The 21,183-nt window shown below is 38.3% G+C and overlaps 1 protein-coding gene across 2 annotated transcripts; it reads right to left on the bottom strand.

The window, feature by feature from the left end:
• Positions 1-673: 673 nt before the first annotated feature.
• LOC131347019 (uncharacterized) lies at positions 674-4,320 on the bottom strand. Of its 2 annotated transcripts, XM_058380850.1 has the most exons (6): positions 4,199-4,320; positions 3,711-4,046; positions 2,796-2,888; positions 2,198-2,305; positions 1,660-1,694; positions 674-1,555 (listed from the first exon to the last, which is right to left on the bottom strand). In XM_058380850.1, the coding sequence occupies exons 1-6, from the start codon at positions 4,242-4,244 to the stop codon at positions 1,163-1,165; spliced, it is 1,011 nt and encodes a 336-aa protein (XP_058236833.1). In that variant the 5' UTR covers positions 4,245-4,320; the 3' UTR covers positions 674-1,162. The 2 variants fall into 2 exon arrangements, with proteins under 2 accessions (XP_058236833.1, XP_058236834.1); XM_058380851.1 differs by lacking the exon at positions 2,198-2,305.
• Positions 4,321-21,183: the final 16,863 nt, after the last annotated feature.

Raw genomic sequence — 21,183 nt, 5'->3', positions numbered from 1 at the left:
AAACAAATACTATAAAATATTTTTACATTGCATGTAGTTTGATCTTTTATTTCCATTATGAACAACATGAAGATTAGAGCTACAATATTGTACTGTGTAAAGACGTTTCTTTTTAATTATTAAAGAAAATGCTTTATGAATAGTAACACAATAAAAGCTTTTACACTACACTTGGTTAAATAAAGAGGTAAGTTGTTGACACTAACAAAATAATATGTAAATGTATGTAAAGATGTTTTTTCAGGTTTTCTCAGGTACTGAAGTCGGAGGCTGATACAGTTGAAGTGCAGATAAGGTTTAATTGGTGCAACACAAATAAAAACAATGAACAGGAACCAATACAACAAAAGCATAACATGACAGCAATACACAACTCAAGGCAACACAAGAGTGCTTCCAGTCTTCTGATGTGCAGGGGCTGATGGGTAATGGAGTCCTGACATCTGTACTTTAATAAAGATTGTCAATTTTTCAGCTTGTCCATCGTTACTTATCACTCTGAAGTAGATGAACACTGGATTGGCCAAAACATCTGAATACGACACCTTTTGTGTGTTTTCAGATGTGGACCTTACAGGTTAAGGTGTTGAACTACTGATCAGAAGGTTGTGATTCGAAACCCAGGCCCACCAAGCTGCCACTGCCGGGCCCTGAGCAAGGCCCTTAACCCTCTATTGCTCAGTTGTATAAAATGAGGTAAAAATGTAAGTTGCTGTGGATAAGGGCATCTGTGAAAAGCCGTAAATGTTGGACTGAGGAGATCTGAGGTATCTAGCAATCAGACACTTCTCACTTTGTTAATAAGTAGTGGTGTAAATAGCTATTTAGTTGAATAACTATAAATAAATAACAAATAACACATTTACTTGGTGCAGATTTAAACAATAATGCTAGCTTGTTAACTGCTAAAAGAAGGCTGGCTTATCTCTTCTATTTTGGCATACAGCTACAAATTATGTGATTTACTCACATCAGTGAATGCTTTTGAGGCAATTTGTTTATTTAGGGGGCTAGTTAGTTAGTTAGTTCATAAAAAGTCTAGTTTTTAGCAAATAAATGCATACATACATAAATACCGTGTACATAGCCTATGCCCCAGTATTGATCAGTGTCTGGAATCACCTCTTTCCAGCACTCTGTCCCTACACTAGAAACAAATCAATCATGTAGAGATTTTATCATCATGTTTTGGTGGCACCACATTTGTGTAATCAGAACTAATGGCAGTTTTGGAAAAGACGATTACTGAGTAGACTGGACTTGAGTTATTAATAGCTCTGGGTACAGTTGAATATGTGTCATTGTATCCCCTAGAATGACTGAAATCTCCAGCATCTGGAAATTCTTCAAACATATAGTATTTTGGTTCTGTGAGATTCTCGTTGGGGTCAGTGTCCAGTCTTATACTACAGGACACTTGCTTTGGTTTGGTTAATTTGGCGTATATTGACTTGCACGCTGAATAAGAGTTAGGACTGAACATTATGTCTGGGGTTTCTGAGGCTTCCTCTTCTGCAGGATTGCTCTGCTGTATATCCTCATATACACAGACATCCTGAAATTATACAAAGGTAAAAAAAATAACAAAAATAACAAAAATAACTGCAACTGCGTCTTTTTAAGTATTCTAAGTGCATTAATATAAAAATAAATACAAACCTTCATGTCCTCCACTGAATTGGGCCAAGTTGTGCCTGAGAGAGAGAGAGAGAGAGAGTGTGTGTGTGTGTGTGAGAGAGAGAGAGAGAGAGAGAGAGAGAGAGAGTGTGTGTGTGTGAGAGAGAGAGAGAGAGAGAGAGAGAGAGTGTGTGTGTGAGAGAGAGAGAGAGAGAGAGTGTGTGTGTGTGAGAGAGAGAGAGAGAGAGAGAGTGTGTGTGTGTGTGTGTGAGAGAGAGAGAGAGAGAGAGAGAGAGAGTGTGTGTGTGTGTGAGAGAGAGAGAGAGAGAGAGAGAGAGAGAGTGTGTGTGTGTGAGAGAGAGAGAGAGAGAGAGAGAGTGTGTGTGTGTGTGTGTGTGTGTGAGAGAGAGAGAGAGAGAGAGAGAGAGAGTGTGTGTGTGAGAGAGAGAGAGAGGGAGAGATAGTGTGTGTGTGTGTGTGAGAGAGAGGGAGAGAGAGAGAGAGAGAGCAAATTATCTCGATTTAATTGTTTATACTTGTATAAAATGTACTGTATGTTATGAAGAGGATTAAAATGTACCTGCACTGCTCTGAATTACTCTGCATTTAAAGACACAGAAAGTGACTGACAACACCAGCAGTACTGCACCAAAAGCCCCTCCAATATAATAAAAGATGCCTGTAAAATCTAAACAAATATATATATATATATATAATAATAATGGATTAAAATGATACGATAAAATGTAATTGAACAGTGAGAGTGGGGAATGAAGACAGAGTTTATGCGAACCTGTGTAAACCACAGTGGTTTTCAGAATAAAACACAACACAGACTGGTCAGCGTTGGGGGGAAGTGAGATGTGTGTGTGTGTGTGTGTGTGTGTGTGTGTGTGTGATCTTTTGACCCTGTGTAAGTAAAATTGTGGTTTTAACTTAAGTTTCCAATTTAGACAGTGCAGAATTAACATACCCGACCACACACACACACACACACACACACACACACGTTCAGAGTCAAAACCGAAACATCTGAACTAATGAACTTGATGAACCAACGTCAAAACCAGACATACAAGCAATGTGTCATAACAAAGTATCCCCAGGTTAGCTGAGTGCCTTCATTTCTGCTTTCAGAAATGTTTTTCTGTGCTTAGAAAGATCATCTTACTCCATACCTGATAGTGACTGCGATGCTGTGGGCTGAGTAGAACTTCCTGTGCTCGCTGTCACACTTCCTGATCTGTATGTTGCTTCTGAAACGGTCCTTTCTGTTGATCACACACAAACACTTCCACGTTAAATCGCCACTAACACACATCACACATCAGCATCTTTCCAGTGTTGTGAGGTGCACTGAGATTAAGAAATTTTATTTAATTTAAAGTAATTTTTTTCCTCCTACACACAAGGGTGTGTATTTCTAAATGTTTGTATGTTCCACTTAAAATTCACTGCTACACTTTCACACATTTGCTCGTCACTGCAAACCACGGGCAAACACATGTTCTCCGTCATTAACCGCTCAGTTTGTGGCCTGCAGCTGTGACTTCACTTTGTCCTTCAACATGACCTTGGTACAGAAAGGTGAAGCACCTTTTAGTTATGTTTATTGATGATGAGTTTGTTTCTGTTCTCACTAATCGTATAACAGTTATAAATATTTATTCCCCCACCAGCCTCTCTTTAATAGAATGGTAAGTTGCTGTGTTCTTAATCCTGAAGTCATTCAGGTAAGAAAACTTGATAAATGTAACAAGGCTCTGACATTATATAAAATAAAATAAAATAAAATAAAATAAAATAAAATAAAATAAAATAAAATAAAATAAAATAAAATAAAATAAAATAAAATAAAATAAAACCAGCTTTTGTTTAGTGCTTTGCTTTTTTTGTGTGTGCATAAAGAAAATCTCTAGTATAATCACTTGAGACTCGAGTCAATAATGTAGGTAAATATTACTTTTGAGCTGAGTTTTACTCTTCAAAATGTACAACAAAAATGTAAATAAATAAATAAACAAACAAATAAATAAATAATATTCATGAATAATAATATTATTAATAATAATGTAGAAATGTGTAACTCATACCTTTCATCACAGTCAGGTGGACTACAGTAATCAGGTCTTGTCCTGTTGTTTCGACTCCACAGCCGTATCGTCCTGCATCCTGGACACTCAGGTTACCGATGTTCACCACAAACACATTTTTCTCTTTGTTGTCAAACAGAGTCAGTCTTCCTTCCAGCTTCCAGTCATTCTGACCATCAGTTTTTAGAAGAGTCTCACAGTGTTCATGGTTTTTTTTACAGAAATATTTTGGAGAGGTTTTATATTGTTCAGCATAAGAACATCTGATGACCGCAGAATTGCCTTCTCTTCCTTCCTCATGGACACCATCATTCAGCATGACACCCTGAACTGACACTACACATAAGAACACAAGTTTTTCTTTTTTCCCTTCTTTTTCTTTATTTTTAAAAAAAAAAAAAAAAAGCCAGCTAGGCTCAATTTAAGGTACAGGAAAGCAACAGTTTAATAGGTTGATCAGAAAACTTCAAAAAATCTTAACACCTTACCAGCAAGCAGGATGAAAATGGTGCTGAAAAATTTCTTCGTCTCCATAATGAATTGAAACTCGGGGTTCTGCAAATGTATTTAAGATCGAGTGATAATGTGCTCTCACTGCTGCATACTGCTGTGTGTGTGTGTGTGTGTGTGTGTGTGTGTGTGTGTGTGTGAGAGAGGTAGGATGTGGGTTTTAAATGGTCACTGTTGTGTCTCACACCCCACACCTACTTAACAGTTTTTTTAATCGCTATCTATAATGAGTCACTTTTATGGAAAAAGTTCTCTCTCTCTCTCTCTCTCTCTCTCTCTCTGTCTCTTTCTATCTCTGTCTAAATATTTTCTGATGTATTTCACATGTGGAAATATCAGTGTAGTGTATTTTCTACACTAACACACCACTCTCATATGATTAAGGGTAAATTTCATTCCAGACTGACATCTGCTGTCCAATATGAAAACTAACAGCAATATTGTTGGCATGATGGCCTGGTACTTATCTTTTATCTAAAATCTCCTCACACTGTGTCAAATCTCATCATCCCATTAAACTGAAGTAGACCTGAATCTTCACTGCATACTTTTTTTCTGTCTTTTATAGAGAAAATCTGTAAAAACATGGTGCAGAATGTTCAGGGCAGTGATGTTGACAGGACAGATGAGCTCTACTACTGTTTTTGTTTTCAGATGTAAGCCTTGTGTAAGTTTTTATCACTTACATTGAACGACAGAAGAGCTGGTAGTGCTGAAGTTCACACAGTGGAATGAAGAGAGTGATGTAAAGATGTAACGGTCAGTTTAAAGCTTATGACAGATTTTAACCTAGCGTCTACATTGACAAAAGCAGATCACTGTTTCATAATTCAGAATTCATTGAATAATGTAGCTTATGCTTTCAGTTCTATATTGTATGCTGTTGACTCATGTTAAGTATTTATCAGAGTAGCAAGCTCTGAAACTTTAAAACTTCAAAAATAGTTTTGTTAATCAACCAAAAAAAGGAAGAGAAACTTTTATGTGACTTTTATGTAACTACTTCTCAGCAATATTTTCAGTCTTAGGTGATTTTTTGGTGTCTATATGCACTTGTGAAAAGTCATTTGAGAAGCTGTTTGTATCTGAAGAAATAACCAAAGTGAGTTTACTGCTTTATGAGAAGAGTTCTATGTATAAATGTTCTTATTAGAACATTTATAGAATGCGTCTTAGTCACAAGATGCGCAACTTGGCGCATTACCATATGAAGCGTATATTTACGTCTGCTACTGCAGAGAGATTTACCGATAGTCTCCCAGAATTATCACACATGATTGGTTCACCTTCTGACCCTACAGAACTTGACCAGGCGACTGATTACTTGGAGTCATTATTTCGGAACACCCTAGACACTGTAGCTCAACTTAAAAGAAAAAAAAATAAAGACAAGAAACTAGCACCCTGGTACAACGACCACACACGAGCTTTAAAACAATCAGCTAGGAAACTAGAGCGTAAATGGCGTCAAACTAAATTAGCAGTATTCCAGATTGCGTGGAAGGAAAGCCTTCTGAGATACAAAAATTCTCTTAGTACTGCTAGATCAGTGTATCTCTCTGCCCCAATCGAAGATAACAAAAACAATCCAAAATTTTTATTTAGCTAACTAGGAGTAAAACCACTGTAGAAAAGCGCACACCATCTACATTTAGTAGCAATGACTTCATGAATTTCTTCAATGAAAAAATTGACAATATCAGGCAAAAAATTCAGACTATTAATTTAAAACCATATTATTTGATAGATTATCCTTTAGATAATATAACTATTTCTGATCAGAGCTTAGAGTGCTTCACTCCACTTCAAGAGCCTGATCTAATTTCACTAATTTCTTCTTCAAAATCTTCTACCTGCATCCTAGAGCCTTTACCCACATCTTTCCTTAAACAGATATTACCAGTAGCTACTGAACCCCTTCTAAAAGTAATTAATTCTTCCCTAAGCACTGGCTATGTGCCTAAATCTTTTAAGCTAGCAGTTATCAAACCCTTGATTAAAAAACCGGACCTCGACCCCGTCAGCTGTCTAACTATAGACCGATATCAAACCTGCCCTTTATCTCCAAGATCCTAGAAAAGGCTGTAGCACAGCAGTTATGTTCAGACCTGCATAGAAATAACATTTATGAAATGTATCAGTCAGGATTTAGGCCTCATCATAGCACAGAGACAGCACTGGTTAAAGTGGTCAATGACCTGTTACTGGCTTCTGATCAGGGTTCTGTCTCCTTACTGGTGTTACTCGATCTTAGTGCAGCTTTTGACACCACTGACCACACTGTTCTACTTGATAGATTAGAACATGTTGTTGGTGTTAAAGGAACAGCCCTCTCCTGGCTCAGGTCTTATTTGACTGACCGTTATCAGTTTGTAGATCTACATGGTGACTTCTCCATGCATACCAAGGTTATGTTCGGTGTTCCACAAGGTTCTGTCTTAGGCCCACTGCTTTTCTCCCTATATATGTTACCCCTTGGTGCAATTATTCGTAAACATGGTATTAGCTTCCACTGTTATGCCGATGACACACAGCTATATGTTTCAGCTAAATCAGATGAGAGACACCAGCTTATTAAGATAGAAGAATGTGTAAAGGACAGTAGACATTGGATGGCCACTAACTTCCTACTACTTAATTTGGACAAGACAGAGGTGCTAGTACAAGGACCACAAGCAGTTAGAAGTGAGCTTTCTGATTACAGAGTAATGGTGGATGGTCTTTTGGTTTCATCTTGTCCAGCAGTAAAAGATCTTGGTGTGATTATTGATTCTGGTCTTTCATTCAAGCTCATGTAGATAATATCACTTGGGTAGCCTTCTTCCATCTTAGGAATATCGCTAAGATAAGAAATATGTTGTCGCTGATGCAGAAAAATTAGTTCATGCTTTTGTTACCTCTAGGTTGGATTATTGTAATGTCTTACTGTCTGGATGTTCCAGTAGGAGCATACACAAGCTCCAGTTAGTCCAGAATGCAGCAGCTAGAGTCCTAACTAGAACCAGAAGATATGAACACATCACTCCTATCTTAGCCACACTACATTGGCTCCCAGTCAAATTTCTCATTGATTATAAAATACTCTTACTGACTTTTAAAGCACTAAATGGTCTCATGCAGCAGTACTTGAGCAATCTTTTAGTCTTTTATGATCCGCCACGCCTACTCCGATCAAAGGGTGCTGGTTACTTGGTAGTACCTCAAGTAGCAAAGGCTACAGCAGGGGGCAGAGCTTTTTCTTTCAAAGCCCCACAGTTATGGAACAGCCTTCCAATTAGTGTTGGGGATTCAGACACAGTCTCAATGTTTAAGTCTAGGCTGAAGATACATTTGTTTAGTCGAGCTTTTAATGTATAGTTTTCTTAGGTAAAGGAGCAGATCTGGAAGGTTCATGGTCATAGAGTGTTTGGTGAACTGGGATGTTTGGATGCTGTCATCTTACCACCCTCACAAGTCACTCAGGTTTGCTGACTGTGAAGTGGTTGGATGTCCTGGGAAGCCTTCATGTCTGTGACCTTCTGGCTCTCCCTTTTAGTTATGCTGTCATAGCTAGTCTTGCCGGAGTCCTGCCTGCACTTTACACATAATTCTACACTGTCTTTAAGCATCACATGATCAGAAACTTAATATCTTTCTCTTTCTCTCTCTACCTTCTCTGTGGAGCTATACACCCCACTCCTGAGCTCCCAGTGTTTGCCAGTTTCCAGTGTGACCACTGCCCTACCCCTGGTCTGAGTCTCGCCGCTTGATGATGCCCACTGATGCTGTGGATGGATCTATGTGGACCAGGAGACAGCCATGGACAGAGCCACTTGGGGACTTTCACACTGTCACAGATCTGCCATTTCATCTGTCAGCCTGTGACAGCAAAGAATTAGTGTCTATAATGACCTTAGAAACTACACTGACCTAATAGTTCCTCATAGTCATTGATTGCTGTTGTAGAAAGAACATTAATCAGTTACAGTTACATTATTTACTCTTTAGTGTCACCCAAATGAGGATGGGTTCCCTTCTGAGCCTGGTTCCTCTCAAGGTTTCTTCCTTTCCATCCCAGGGAGTTTTTCCTTGCCACGGTCGCCGTCGCCACAGGGTTGCTCATTAGGGATAAAATAGTCTAATTATAGAATTTAATAATTTATTCTTATTTCTAGTTAATTACTTATTTTTATTTTTTATTATTATTTTTCATTTCCCCCTCCTTTTTCTCTGTTTTCTTCTTTTGTAAAGCTGCTTTGAGACAATGTTCATTGTAAAAGGCGCTATACAAAATAAACTGAATTGAATTGAATTGAATATTAATATGCAGCTCTGAGGTGGTATTTTTTTCTTGGAGGATTTCTCTCATCATCATGTTTCAACTGCTGCTCTTCTCTCAGCTGATGCCTATTTTTATTTCTTATATATTCACTAATAATACTTTTCTTCCTTGATTTTAACATCCCTTTCACCACAGTGCTGTTGAAATCAGGATTCTGATTGGTCACAAGGTGTTGATTAATTCTCTATAACAGCAACTTAAACAGATTACAGGTTTATATTTGATACGTTATTGTTTCTATAGTAACAGCTCATTCACAGGGACATGCACAGTAGATGCTCTATATAAACAGATTATCTTTCATGATGCTGTTTGTTTAGGTATGGTCTCTAACATACTTTGGCATCTTCTAGGAAAAGGTGCCACTATTCTGCAATATTGTGTTGGAGATAGTCAGTGGTGGGCATGTCTATAGGCCACAGTGTTTGCTGGGTTTGTGGATCAGTTATTTTGGGGTCGGTCATGACATCACAGTACATCTCACAACATTAAATATAACTGTAAACGAATATGTCATTCTTTCATAAAGCAGTTTTTTTAAACTGTCTGTGGTATAACAGAAATAAAACTGTTGAAGGTCATGCTATTATAATAAATTAATCAGCATTGGCATAGTAACAGTAACTCTGTTTCATCACAGTACCCCATTTATTGTGTTTCTGTAACAGCAGCACACACAGCAGTTTATTTCTGACATATCTGAGGAGTTCCAGAGGAAAAACATGAAGCTGTGAGCTAACTGAGTGTTTGATGGGGTTCAGGATAATGACCTCTAATCACCTCTTTCATCTATCATGTTTCAGCAGCTCTGGGGAATAAATGGAGTAAGAACTACAACCAGGAAAATCTCTGTGCTTTAAAAGGAGCTACTGTGATTATGAACCTCACTTACACACATCCAACAGATTATAGGTAGGTGGAAGATTGAGGGTAAGTTGAGGGCAGTTGAGGGTAAAGAGTGGAATAATCTGCGTAATGAACCAGGTTACTCAGGCAGAGTTCAGTATCTAGAACATGGACAGAATCACTTCTCCCTCAGACTGAGTGATGTGAAGGAAACAGATGAACACATGTACTGTGTTAGAGTCTTAGGAGAGAAAAAGAGAACAAAAGATAAATACCTCTTTTATCCAGGAGTAACACTCACAGTCACAGGTAATATATATCCTAATTTTTTGTCTATTTCTGATTATTAGACACTAACAGCATGTCTACTTACTAATCACTTAATTACATTGTTAAATGTTGTATGTAATCGATGTTCACAAAATATTAATGGATCTAATGACTTTTACTGTATTAAAGTGGTGCAGTTTTATCTCCATGATAAGAAATAATTTGTTGTAGTTGCAGAATTCATATTCATTTGAACTAAATGTATTGTTTTTGTAGCCCTGATTGGTTATGTACTGCTAAAAAGAGACAGATAAATATTGCCCCCATTTAAATTTTTTTAAAACTGAGTAAAGATTGAATCCGGGGAAAATAAGGTAACTACTGTGACATTGTTTGATAATACTGTGCATGTATCTTTAAGACTGCTATTCGTGTTGAACCTAGCTTTACCAGCGAGGCACCCTAAGTAGTACACTAGGCTGAGAATTAGGCATGGATGCTAGTAGAGTGGAGGCGTTCAGCACGTGATGAGTGAGTTCAGGTGTACACACAAAAGAGAGTGCTCCTAATTTAAGTGTCTTTACATATTTTTACAGAAATAAATGTGTTGCCCCAAGGACGAGCCCCGCCTCAATCTTAAAATTGTAACATATTTTGGCGAGCCAGCCCGGAGGAGGCAACAGAGTGACCAGCACCATCAACCTCCCTCCTTCCAGTGAGTCGACCTTCAGCAAGATGGACACCAGTCAGATCCTACGTGATGAGGTGAGTGCAGCTCTGTGGCAGCTTGGGGAAGAATCTCTCATGGATGTCTGCAGGTACATGAAATGTGATGGCCTGGACAGTGGAGAGTTCTGCAGCAGGACACGGAGGGTGCTTATCAAGATGGAAGAGTATGCATTAGATGAGCTTGAGGAAAAGGATGAGGATGATGAAGTTAAACAGTACTATGCTGACTATTAATGTTCATCAAAAGACAGTAAAATGTGTAATCAAACAGAACAAGAAAACCAGGCAGAGGAGCCGAAAGAAAGCAGAGAAAAATGTTTTTCACCACACCCCTCCCCTCTAATGACTGCATGTACTCCACTCATGGTCAGACCCGTAACAGAGTTGCTAGAGGATGAGACACTGACAGTTCTTGCTGCTAATGACACTCCCATCCCGTATATTGGCTGAATTGAAGTCAGCTTTAGATTAGGCAGTGACCCCGTCACAACAAATGATTTACAAGTAACAATACTCGTGTCCAGTAACCCAGCAGTTGCCAGTGACCCCATCATTGGCTACAACGTCATTGAGGCCATCATTAAACGAAGTGAGGGAAGTACTAAAGGTGGGAGGAAGCAGTTGGCACACAAAGTGAGTGATAACAGTGGAAACTGCTCATCGTGCAGTAAAGTTAATGAAGATTGGTGACCCAGATTTAGAGACTTTTGACACTGTCAAAGCCTTTGCCTTTGACAGTGATGATGTGGGTTGTATACCATCTCTAAAGATGCATATCACCATCCATGATACCACCCCATTCCAAAAGACCTACATATCTGTCCCAATGCCTCGTCACAGTGAAGTTAAGGAGTACCTGTAAGATCTCCTGAGAAGAGGGTGGATCACACCCTCCTGATCCCCCTATTCATCACCTGTGGTGTGTGTCCGCAAGAAGGATGGTGGTCTTCATCTCTGTGTTGACTCAACCGCAAATCAGTTCCTGACCACCATCCAATACCAAGAATTCAAGATATGTTGGATGCACTGAGAGGAAGTTTATGGTTCTCAGTCTTAGACCAGGGTAAAGTGTACAACCAAGGTTATCTGGATGAGGAGAGTCGCCCTCTAACAGCATTCATCACTCCCTGGGGGCTCTATGAATGGGTGCACATACCATTTGGCCTCAGTTCAGCACCTGCAGAGTTTCAAAAGAGTATGGAGCACTGTTTGACTGGCCTGATAGACACAATCTGCCTCCCATACCTGGATGACAACCTGGTACACAGTCACAGTTTTGAGGAACACTTGGAGCATATCCGTCTTGTTCTCCAGCGTAATAAGGAACATGGAGTAAAGTTAACCCCAAAGAAATGTGTACTGTTTAAATCAAGTGTGAGATTTCTTGGCAAGTTGTTGACGGGAGATGATGGTGACGGTGCAGGCATTAAAGGAGAAGACACCCACCACTGTGGGTGATGTGCGACAGATTCTCAGGGTCCTCTCCTACTACAGATCCTTTATCCCCAACTTCTCCCGTGTGGCCCACCCACTGTACAACCTCCTCACCATCCCAAACCAAAATCCAGACCCAACTGTGAAAAGACCATATGAAGCAGGAAAGAAAAATAAGGGCCATTTCCCATCACAGACGCCTATACAGTGGACCAGCTCCCACCAGGAAGTATTGAATCAGCTGGTAGATGTACTCATGAAGCCCCCTGTCCTTGGATATCCTGACTTTGCCCAGCCATTTGTATTACATTGTGATGCATCCCAAGTTGGTCTGGGTGCGGTGTTATACCAGAGACAGCAGGGGAAGATGAGAGTAATTGCCTATGGCTCCCACACCCTGAGTCCATCAGAAAAGAGATACCATCTTCACTCTGGTAAAATAGAGTTCTTAGCATTGAAGTGGGCCATCTGTGAACATTTATGACATTACCTGTACCACGCCCCATTGTTTGAGGTATATACAGATAACAACCCACTGACATACACAAAAAGGTTATTAAAAGGATATTCGGCTTTCGGGTGAAATTTCAGGATGCACCTAAAATGCACTTTAACATTTACAAGTGAACTTAATTTGACCTTCTCTCCACTTTTGAATGCACATGTCCAACTGCTCAGTGTTTCGGTACTTTTTGCATAACTTGCTGTTCTCTAACAAGGTGCTTAATGGCAAAATTCACAACTGGTGTTTGATCCATGAATTGACCAATAAATCTTCTGGTTCAATTAGAATTGGTATTTAAACAGTCCTCTTCATCATGCTGTTCACATTTTGACATCGGGAGACCAAGACCACACCTAACAATTGATCAACAGTACCTCACCATTGTGAGGCTTCAAACAGGATGTTCTCAGAGGGAAGTGGCCAGTGAGCTTAGAGTGTCACAGAGTGTCATCCGCAGGTTGTGAAAGAGATACAGAAACACTGGAAGACTCACAGAAAGGCATAGAAGTGGAAGTCCTTTGGCCACATGCCATGTTGATGACTGCTTCATTGTGAACAGTGCCCTGCGGAACCGGATGATGAATCCCACTCAACTCCAGGCACATTTAAGGGAGATGAGAGGCACCCAAGTGTCACGTTAGACCATTCGAAACCATTTACATCATCGTGGTCTGCGTGCTAGATGACCTGCAAGGGTACCTGACCACACCACCAGGCACAGGCGTCGGGCCAGAGAGCATTTACGCTGGACGAGGGACCAGTGGGCTTCAGTGCTGTTCTCTGATGAAAGTCAATTCACGTTGAGCAGAAATGATGGCCGCCAACGATGTTGGAGACATCAGCCACTGTATGCATCAGCCACTGTTGTGGTGGTGTTACAGTCTGGGCAGGTGTGTCCACTCAATACAGAACTGCCCTACATCTTGTGAATGGTACACTGACAAGCCAATACTACCTGAATAACATCATTAATCCAGTCATTGTGCCCCTGCATGAACAACACAGGCCTAATTTCATCTTCAAGGACAACAATGCTCCAGCTCATCGAGGTCGCATCATTAGGGAACGGCTGCTGGAGGCTGGGGTACCTCAAATGGAGTGGCCTGCACTTTCTCCAGACCTGAATCCCACAGAAAACCTATGGGATCAGCCGAGTCGTCGTGTAGAGGCTCGTAACCCTGCACCCCAGAACCTCAATGACCTGAGGGCCGCCCTTCAAGAAGATTGGAATGCCATGCCTCAGCAGACAATAAGTCGACTCGTGAACAGCATGAGACGTCGTGGTCAAGCTGTAATTGATGGTCAAGGGCACATGACAAATTATTGAGACATTGAGATTTTTTGTTGTGGTATACCCACCACTGTTGTTGGCTTTTGTTTCAATAAATTGTTTGAGATGAGGAAATCACCATTGCAGCTTCTACTTAAATGCTCTACATTCATGATATAATATCACTGTAGCATGAACTTTTTACATTTTCCATAAATGTCACCCAAAAGCCAAATATCCTTAACTTTTTGTGAGTAGTGTATATGTATTGGGTTACCTCTAATGAAGGTTTGCTGGTCCTGTGGTTCTGTGGTTCCCATTCTGACTGATGATATAGTTTGGGAGGCAAAAGCTAGTGAGAAAAACAGAGAGATACATTCCTGACTGTAAACATCATTTATAGTGTAATAAAGTGTTTTTTACATTTATAAATATTTTATACTATGGAACATAAAAACAACATACAAAGGTTATGTGGATCAGTAGATCATGCAAAATTTCAAGAATGTGAGATCTCACTTCTCACCATTTTCAGTGGTTACAGCTTGCACTTCAGCTTGCACTACATCGAGGTTAACCTCTGTCCGAATATCCCTGACCCACTTCTTCACCCCGCACCAATAAAGCCCAGCATCCTCCACACTCAGGTTCCTGATAGTTACGGTTCTCCTCATCATCCTTCAGAGAGAATCTGCTGTCCTGGAGCCACATTTCTGTGCCCTCCAGTCTCACAAGCTGTGTTTCAGGTTTGCCTTTATTGAAGTACTTTTCGACATTCTCATTTTCTTTGGGGTATGAACAGTGAACAGAAACATTTCCTCCTAGTGGTCCTTTCACTCTGACTCCTCCTGACACCACACTGGGTACAGCTGAGAGAAAGACTTAAGAGGACATAATTCATATTTAAAGTGCATGTTTTTACAAAGAACTGAAATTATTTTACAGAAAATTATTTTAAAGTTGCAGTTCAGACATCACTGCCTTGTTCATATTTCTCATTCTGCCAGCTTTACAGTCAGACAATTATAAATGAGTGTCAGTAGATTGTTTGGGTAAAAGTTACACGCTCAGTTTACCAGGTAAAATATATTATTGAGAAAATAAAACTGTAAAAGAAAATATTGTACCACAAATATAATACAGGTAAAGTCTCCACCTCTACACTCTATGAGCATGTTTCAGATAAATCAATTAAATCACGGATAAAACTTAAAAATAGTTTTGCATTTTTGCTTATTCCAGTTTGCTATTATTTTACCTTTGTATATTGTTATTTAAAGACTGTTTTATAATAATAATAATAATAATAATAATAATAATAACATTATTATTATTATTATTATTATTATTATTATTATTATTATTATTATTATTATTATTATTATTATTTCTGAATCGATTTTGTATTATGCATAAATCAAAAATTTTATAATATTTAAAACATATAAAAATAAAGACAGAGTTTATGTGTAGCTTATTAAATCACAGTGATTTCAGAATAAAACACAAACCAGACTGCTGGCTAGAGATGAGGGGGAAGTGAGAGTGTGTGTGTGTGTGTGTGTGTGTGTGTGCGCTTGCATGCATGTAGATGCTCTGTGATCATTTGACTCCATCTTGTGTTTTCTGTGGTTTCCTATTTAGACAGCACAGAATCAGCACATTGTTATAGACATTCATATTCATATTCAGTGATATCAGTCTATCTAAGTAAAGTAAGGATCTAAGTAAATTGTAAGTAAATTTCGAAACAAGGTTTGAATAATGTTTAGATTTACTTTATAGGTAACAAACAAATACTATAAAATATTTTTACATTGCATGTAGTTTGATCTTTTATTTCCATTATGGGCACAACATGAAGATTAGAGCTACAATATTGTACTGTGTAAAGACGTTTCTTTTTAATTATTAAAGAAAATGCTTTATGAATAGTAACACAATAAAAGCTTTTACACTACACTTGGTTAAATAAAGAGGTAAGTTGTTGACACTAACAAAATAATATGTAAATGTATGTAAAGATGTTTTTTCAGGTTTTCTCAGGTACTGAAGTCGGAGGCTGATACAGTTGAAGTGCAGATAAGGTTTAATTGGTGCAACACAAATAAAAACAATGAACAGGAACCAGTACAACAAAAGCATAACATGACAGCAATACACAACTCAAGGCAACACAAGAGTGCTTCCAGTCTTCTGATGTGCAGGGGCTGATGGGTAATGGAGTCCTGACATCTGTACTTTAATAAAGATTGTCAATTTTTCAGCTTGTCCATCGTTACTTATCACTCTGAAGTAGATGAACACTGGATTGGCCAAAACATCTGAATACGACACCTTTTGTGTGTTTGTGTATCGTGTCTCTTTTGCATACAGAGAATCTCTGTGTTCAGAAATCTACTTTAATGAAACGGTCTCTAGAAACTGAGCTTTAAAATAATTCCCTTTTATTAGAAATCAGAAAAATTTGTACACAATCTAAAATAGAAATATAATTAGACTTTTACTCAGACTTTCTTCACTCAGTTACAGTTTATTTTGTTCTATGTCCAGCATTAAAATATATTTTATCTGATAAAAAAAAAAAAAAAAAAAAAAATGAAATCTGTAAAAGAGAGATTATCCAGCATCCAGCAAGCCGCGGCTTGAACCCCAGTAAAATCTGTTGTTTACTCATTGTTTGATGAGGTGGATTACAGTATATACTGTATATCTGACAATAGTATTTCCAATTCTTTGACCCTTATTTAATTTGATGTGGTAGCTTAGAGGTTAAGGTGTTGAACTACTGATCAGAAGGTTGTGATTCAAAACCCAGGCCCACCAAGCCGCCACTGGCGGGCCCCTGAGCAAGGCCCTTAACAATGTAAGTTGCTGTGGATAAGGGCATCTGTGAAAAGCCGTAAATGTTGGACTGAGGAGATCTGAGGTATCTAGCAATCAGACACTTCTCACTGTGTTAATAAGTAGTGGTGTAAATAGCTATTTAGTTGAATAACTATAAATAAATAACAAATAATAAAGCCTATGCCCCAGTATTGATCAGTGTCTGGAATCACCTCTTTCCAGCACTCTGTCCCTACACTAGAAACAAATCAATCATGTAGAGATTTTATCATCATGTTTTGGTGGCACCACATTTGTGTAATCAGAACTAATGGCAGTTTTGGAAAAGACGATTACTGAGTAGACTGGACTTGAGTTATTAATAGCTCTGGGTACAGTTGAATATGTGTCATTGTATCCCCTAGAATGACTGAAATCTCCAGCATCTGGAAATTCTTCAAACATATAGTATTTTGGTTCTGTGAGGTTCTCGTTGGGGTCAGTGTCCAGTCTTATACTACAGGACACTTGCTTTGGTTTGGTTAATTTGGCGTATATTGACTTGCACGCTGAATAAGAGTTAGGACTGAACATTATGTCTGGGGTTTCTGAGGCTTCCTCTTCTGCAGGATTGCTCTGCTGTATATCCTCATATACACAGACATCCTGAAATTATACAAAGGTAAAAAAAATAACAAAAATAACTGCAACTGCGTCTTTTTAAGTATTCTAAGTGCATTAATATAAAAATAAATACAAACCTTCATGTCCTCCACTGAATTGGGCCAAGTTGTGCCTGAGAGAGAGAGAGAGAGAGAGAGAGAGAGAGAGAGAGTGTGTGTGTGAGAGAGAGAGAGAGAGAGAGAGAGAGAGAGAGAGTGTGTGTGTGAGAGAGAGAGAGAGAGAGAGAGAGAGTGTGTGTGTGTGTGAGAGAGAGAGAGAGAGAGAGTGTGTGTGTGTGTGAGAGAGAGAGAGAGAGAGAGAGAGTGTGTGTGTGTGTGTGTGTGAGAGAGAGAGAGAGAGAGAGAGAGAGTGTGTGTGTGAGAGAGAGAGAGAGAGAGAGAGAGAGTGTGAGTGTGTGTGTGTGTGAGAGAGAGAGAGAGAGAGAGAGAGAGCAAATTATCTCAATTTAATTGTTTATACTTGTATAAAATGTTATGTTATGAAGAGGATTAAAATGTACCTGCACTGCTCTGAATTACTCTGCATTTAAAGACACAGAAAGTGACTGACAACACCAGCAGTACTGCACCAAAAGCCCCTCCAATATAATAAAAGATGCCTGTAAAATCTAAACAAATATATATATATATATATATAATAATAATGGATTAAAATGATACGATAAAATGTAATTGAACAGTGAGAGTGGGGAATGAAGACAGAGTTTATGCGAACCTGTGTAAACCACAGTGGTTTTCAGAATAAAACACAACACAGACTGGTCAGCGTTGGGGGGAAGTGAGATGTGTGTGTGTGTGTGTGTGTGTGTGTGTGTGTGATCTTTTGACCCTGTGTAAGTAAAATTGTGGTTTTAACTTAAGTTTCCAATTTAGACAGTGCAGAATTAACATACCCGACCACACACACACACACACACACACACACACGTTCAGAGTCAAAACCGAAACATCTGAACTAATGAACTTGATGAACCAACGTCAAAACCAGACATACAAGCAATGTGTCATAACAAAGTATCCCCAGGTTAGCTGAGTGCCTTCATTTCTGCTTTCAGAAATGTTTTTCTGTGCTTAGAAAGATCATCTTACTCCATACCTGATAGTGACTGCGATGCTGTGGGCTGAGTAGAACTTCCTGTGCTCGCTGTCACACTTCCTGATCTGTATGTTGCTTCTGAAACGGTCCTTTCTGTTGATCACACACAAACACTTCCACGTTAAATCACACACATCACACATCAGCATCTTTCCAGTGTTGTGAGGTGCACTGAGATTAAGAAATTTTATTTAATTTAAAGTAATTTTTTTCCTCCTACACACAAGGGTGTGTATTTCTAAATGTTTGTATGTTCCACTTAAAATTCACTGCTACACTTTCACACATTTGCTCGTCACTGCAAACCACGGGCAAACACATGTTCTCCGTCATTAACCGCTCAGTTTGTGGCCTGCAGCTGTGACTTCACTTTGTCCTTCAACATGACCTTGGTACAGAAAGGTGAAGCACCTTTTAGTTACGTTTATTGATGATGAGTTTGTTTCTGTTCTCACTAATCGTATAACAGTTATAAATATTTATTCCCCCACCAGCCTCTCTTTAATAGAATGGTAAGTTGCTGTGTTCTTAATCCTGAAGTCATTCAGGTAAGAAAACTTGATAAATGTAACAAGGCTCTGACATTATATAAAATAAAATAAAATAAAATAAAATAAAATAAAATAAAATAAAATAAAATAAAACCAGCTTTTGTTTAGTGCTTTGCTTTTTTTGTGTGTGCATAAAGAAAATCTCTAGTATAATCACTTGAGACTCGAGTCAATAATGTAGGTAAATATTACTTTTGAGCTGAGTTTTACTCTTCAAAATGTACAACAAAAATGTAAATAAATAAATAAACAAACAAATAAATAAATAATATTCATGAATAATAATATTATTAATAATAATGTAGAAATGTGTAACTCATACCTTTCATCACAGTCAGGTGGACTACAGTAATCAGGTCTTGTCCTGTTGTTTCGACTCCACAGCCGTATCGTCCTGCATCCTGGACACTCAGGTTACCGATGTTCACCACAAACACATTTTTTCTCTTTGTTGTCAAACAGAGTCAGTCTTCCTTCCAGCTTCCAGTCATTCTGACCATCAGTTTTTAGAAGAGTCTCACAGTGTTCATGGTTTTTTTTACAGAAATATTTTGGAGAGGTTTTATATTGTTCAGCATAAGAACATCTGATGACTGCAGAATTGCCTTCTCTTCCTTCCTCATGGACACCATCATTCAGCATGACACCCTGAACTGACACTACACATAAGAACACAAGTTTTTCTTTTTTCCCTTCTTTTTCTTTATTTTAAAAAAAAAAAAAAAAAGCCAGCTAGGCTCAATTTAAGGTACAGGAAAGCAACAGTTTAATAGGTTGATCAGAAAACTTCAAAAAATCTTAACACCTTACCAGCAAGCAGGATGAAAGTGGTGCTGAAAAATTTCTTCGTCTCCATAATGAATTGAAACTCGGGGTTCTGCAAATGTATTTAAGATCGAGTGATAATGTGCTCTCACTGCTGCATACTGCTGTGTGTGTGTGTGTGTGTGTGTGTGTGTGTGTGTGTGTGTGTGTGTGAGAGAGGTAGGATGTGGGTTTTAAATGGTCACTGTTGTGTCTCACACCCCACACCTACTTAACAGTTTTTTTAATCGCTATCTATAATGAGTCACTTTTATGGAAAAAGTTCTCTCTCTCTCTCTCTCTCTCTCTCTGTCTCTTTCTATCTCTGTCTAAATATTTTCTGATGTATTTCACATGTGGAAATATCAGTGTAGTGTATTTTCTACACTAACACACCACTCTCATATGATTAAGGGTAAATTTCATTCCAGACTGACATCTGCTGTCCAATATGAAAACTAACAGCAATATTGTTGGCATGATGGCCTGGTACTTATCTTTTATCTAAAATCTCCTCACACTGTGTCAAATCTCATCATCCCATTAAACTGAAGTAGACCTGAATCTTCACTGCATACTTTTTTTCTGTCTTTTATAGAGAAAATCTGTAAAAACATGGTGCAGAATGTTCAGGGCAGTGATGTTGACGGGACAGATGAGCTCTACTACTGTTTTTGTTTTCAGATGTTAGCAATTAATTGTAGCATTAAGTGTGTAGCGAGTAAGTTAAGTTAAGCACGAAATGAAAAACTCCGCCCCCCTCCTCCGCCAATCTCCTCCCCCTCCGCCAGCATCTTCGTCTGATCTTCAACGTAAATACACTTAAGAAAACCAGTTTATTTCTTTACATTCTTTTTTATGTATTATTGTTTTTTTATACATAGTTTGTTATATTATATTATATATGTTTATAAAGTGAATTTTTCTTATTTAAAAACACTTAACAAAAAAAATTGGTGTGGTTTTTGGTGGGCTGGAATGGATTAATAGCATTTTAATTCATTTTAATGGAGAAATTTGATTTGATATAATAATTGAGTTACGAGCTCGGTCACAGAACGAATTAAAGTCGTAAGTCAAGGTATTACTATACGAACCAATAGAATAAAATAACACCTAACAGAAGTCTAATTGTCACAGGCACGCCAGACCCAACCCCTCACCAGCGCACTGATTGAGTTCACCTGCACCTCAGTAGTTTCTCACCTCCACTTCTTCCCCGTCTGGTCTCGTTTAGACCCCGGCTCCATATCGCGCTGACATTCGTTAGCATTAGCACTATAGCTACCGCCATTTCCCCGTTTTGCCCCGACTAATTCAAATTTTATTGGTCACATACAAAATCATACACAGTACGACATGTAGTGAAATGTTTTTACGACTGTCATATAAAAAGAAAGAGTAAAAAAGAAAAATTTAAAGTGTGGACATGAAAAATAGGGGATATATTTAAGAATATATAGGGAAAAGTAGGGAAAATTAAATGGTAGAAATCACAAACTTGAAAGTCAAGTGTCAGATATGCATATGCAAATATATGTCTATGTATGTATATATAAATATATATGTAGTATCAATATAGCAGTAAATATTATAAATAAAATAAAAATAATAATATAAAAATAGTA

The sequence above is a fragment of the Hemibagrus wyckioides genome, linkage group LG26 (genome assembly GCF_019097595.1).
Source record: "Hemibagrus wyckioides isolate EC202008001 linkage group LG26, SWU_Hwy_1.0, whole genome shotgun sequence".
In the NCBI taxonomy this organism is placed as follows: Eukaryota; Metazoa; Chordata; class Actinopteri; order Siluriformes; family Bagridae; genus Hemibagrus; species Hemibagrus wyckioides.
This window is presented reverse-complemented; position numbering and strand designations above follow the sequence as displayed.

Coding starts and splice junctions, on each gene's coding strand:
- LOC131347019 (XM_058380850.1), bottom strand. CDS start 4,244: ATGGAGACGAAGAAATTTTTCAGCACCATTTTCATCCTGCTTGCTG. Junction 2,889..3,710: donor CCACCTGACTGTGATGAAAG/GTATGAGTTACA, acceptor TGTGATCAACAG/AAAGGACCGTTTCAGAAGCA. Junction 2,306..2,795: donor AGCATCGCAGTCACTATCAG/GTATGGAGTAAG, acceptor ATATTTGTTTAG/ATTTTACAGGCATCTTTTAT.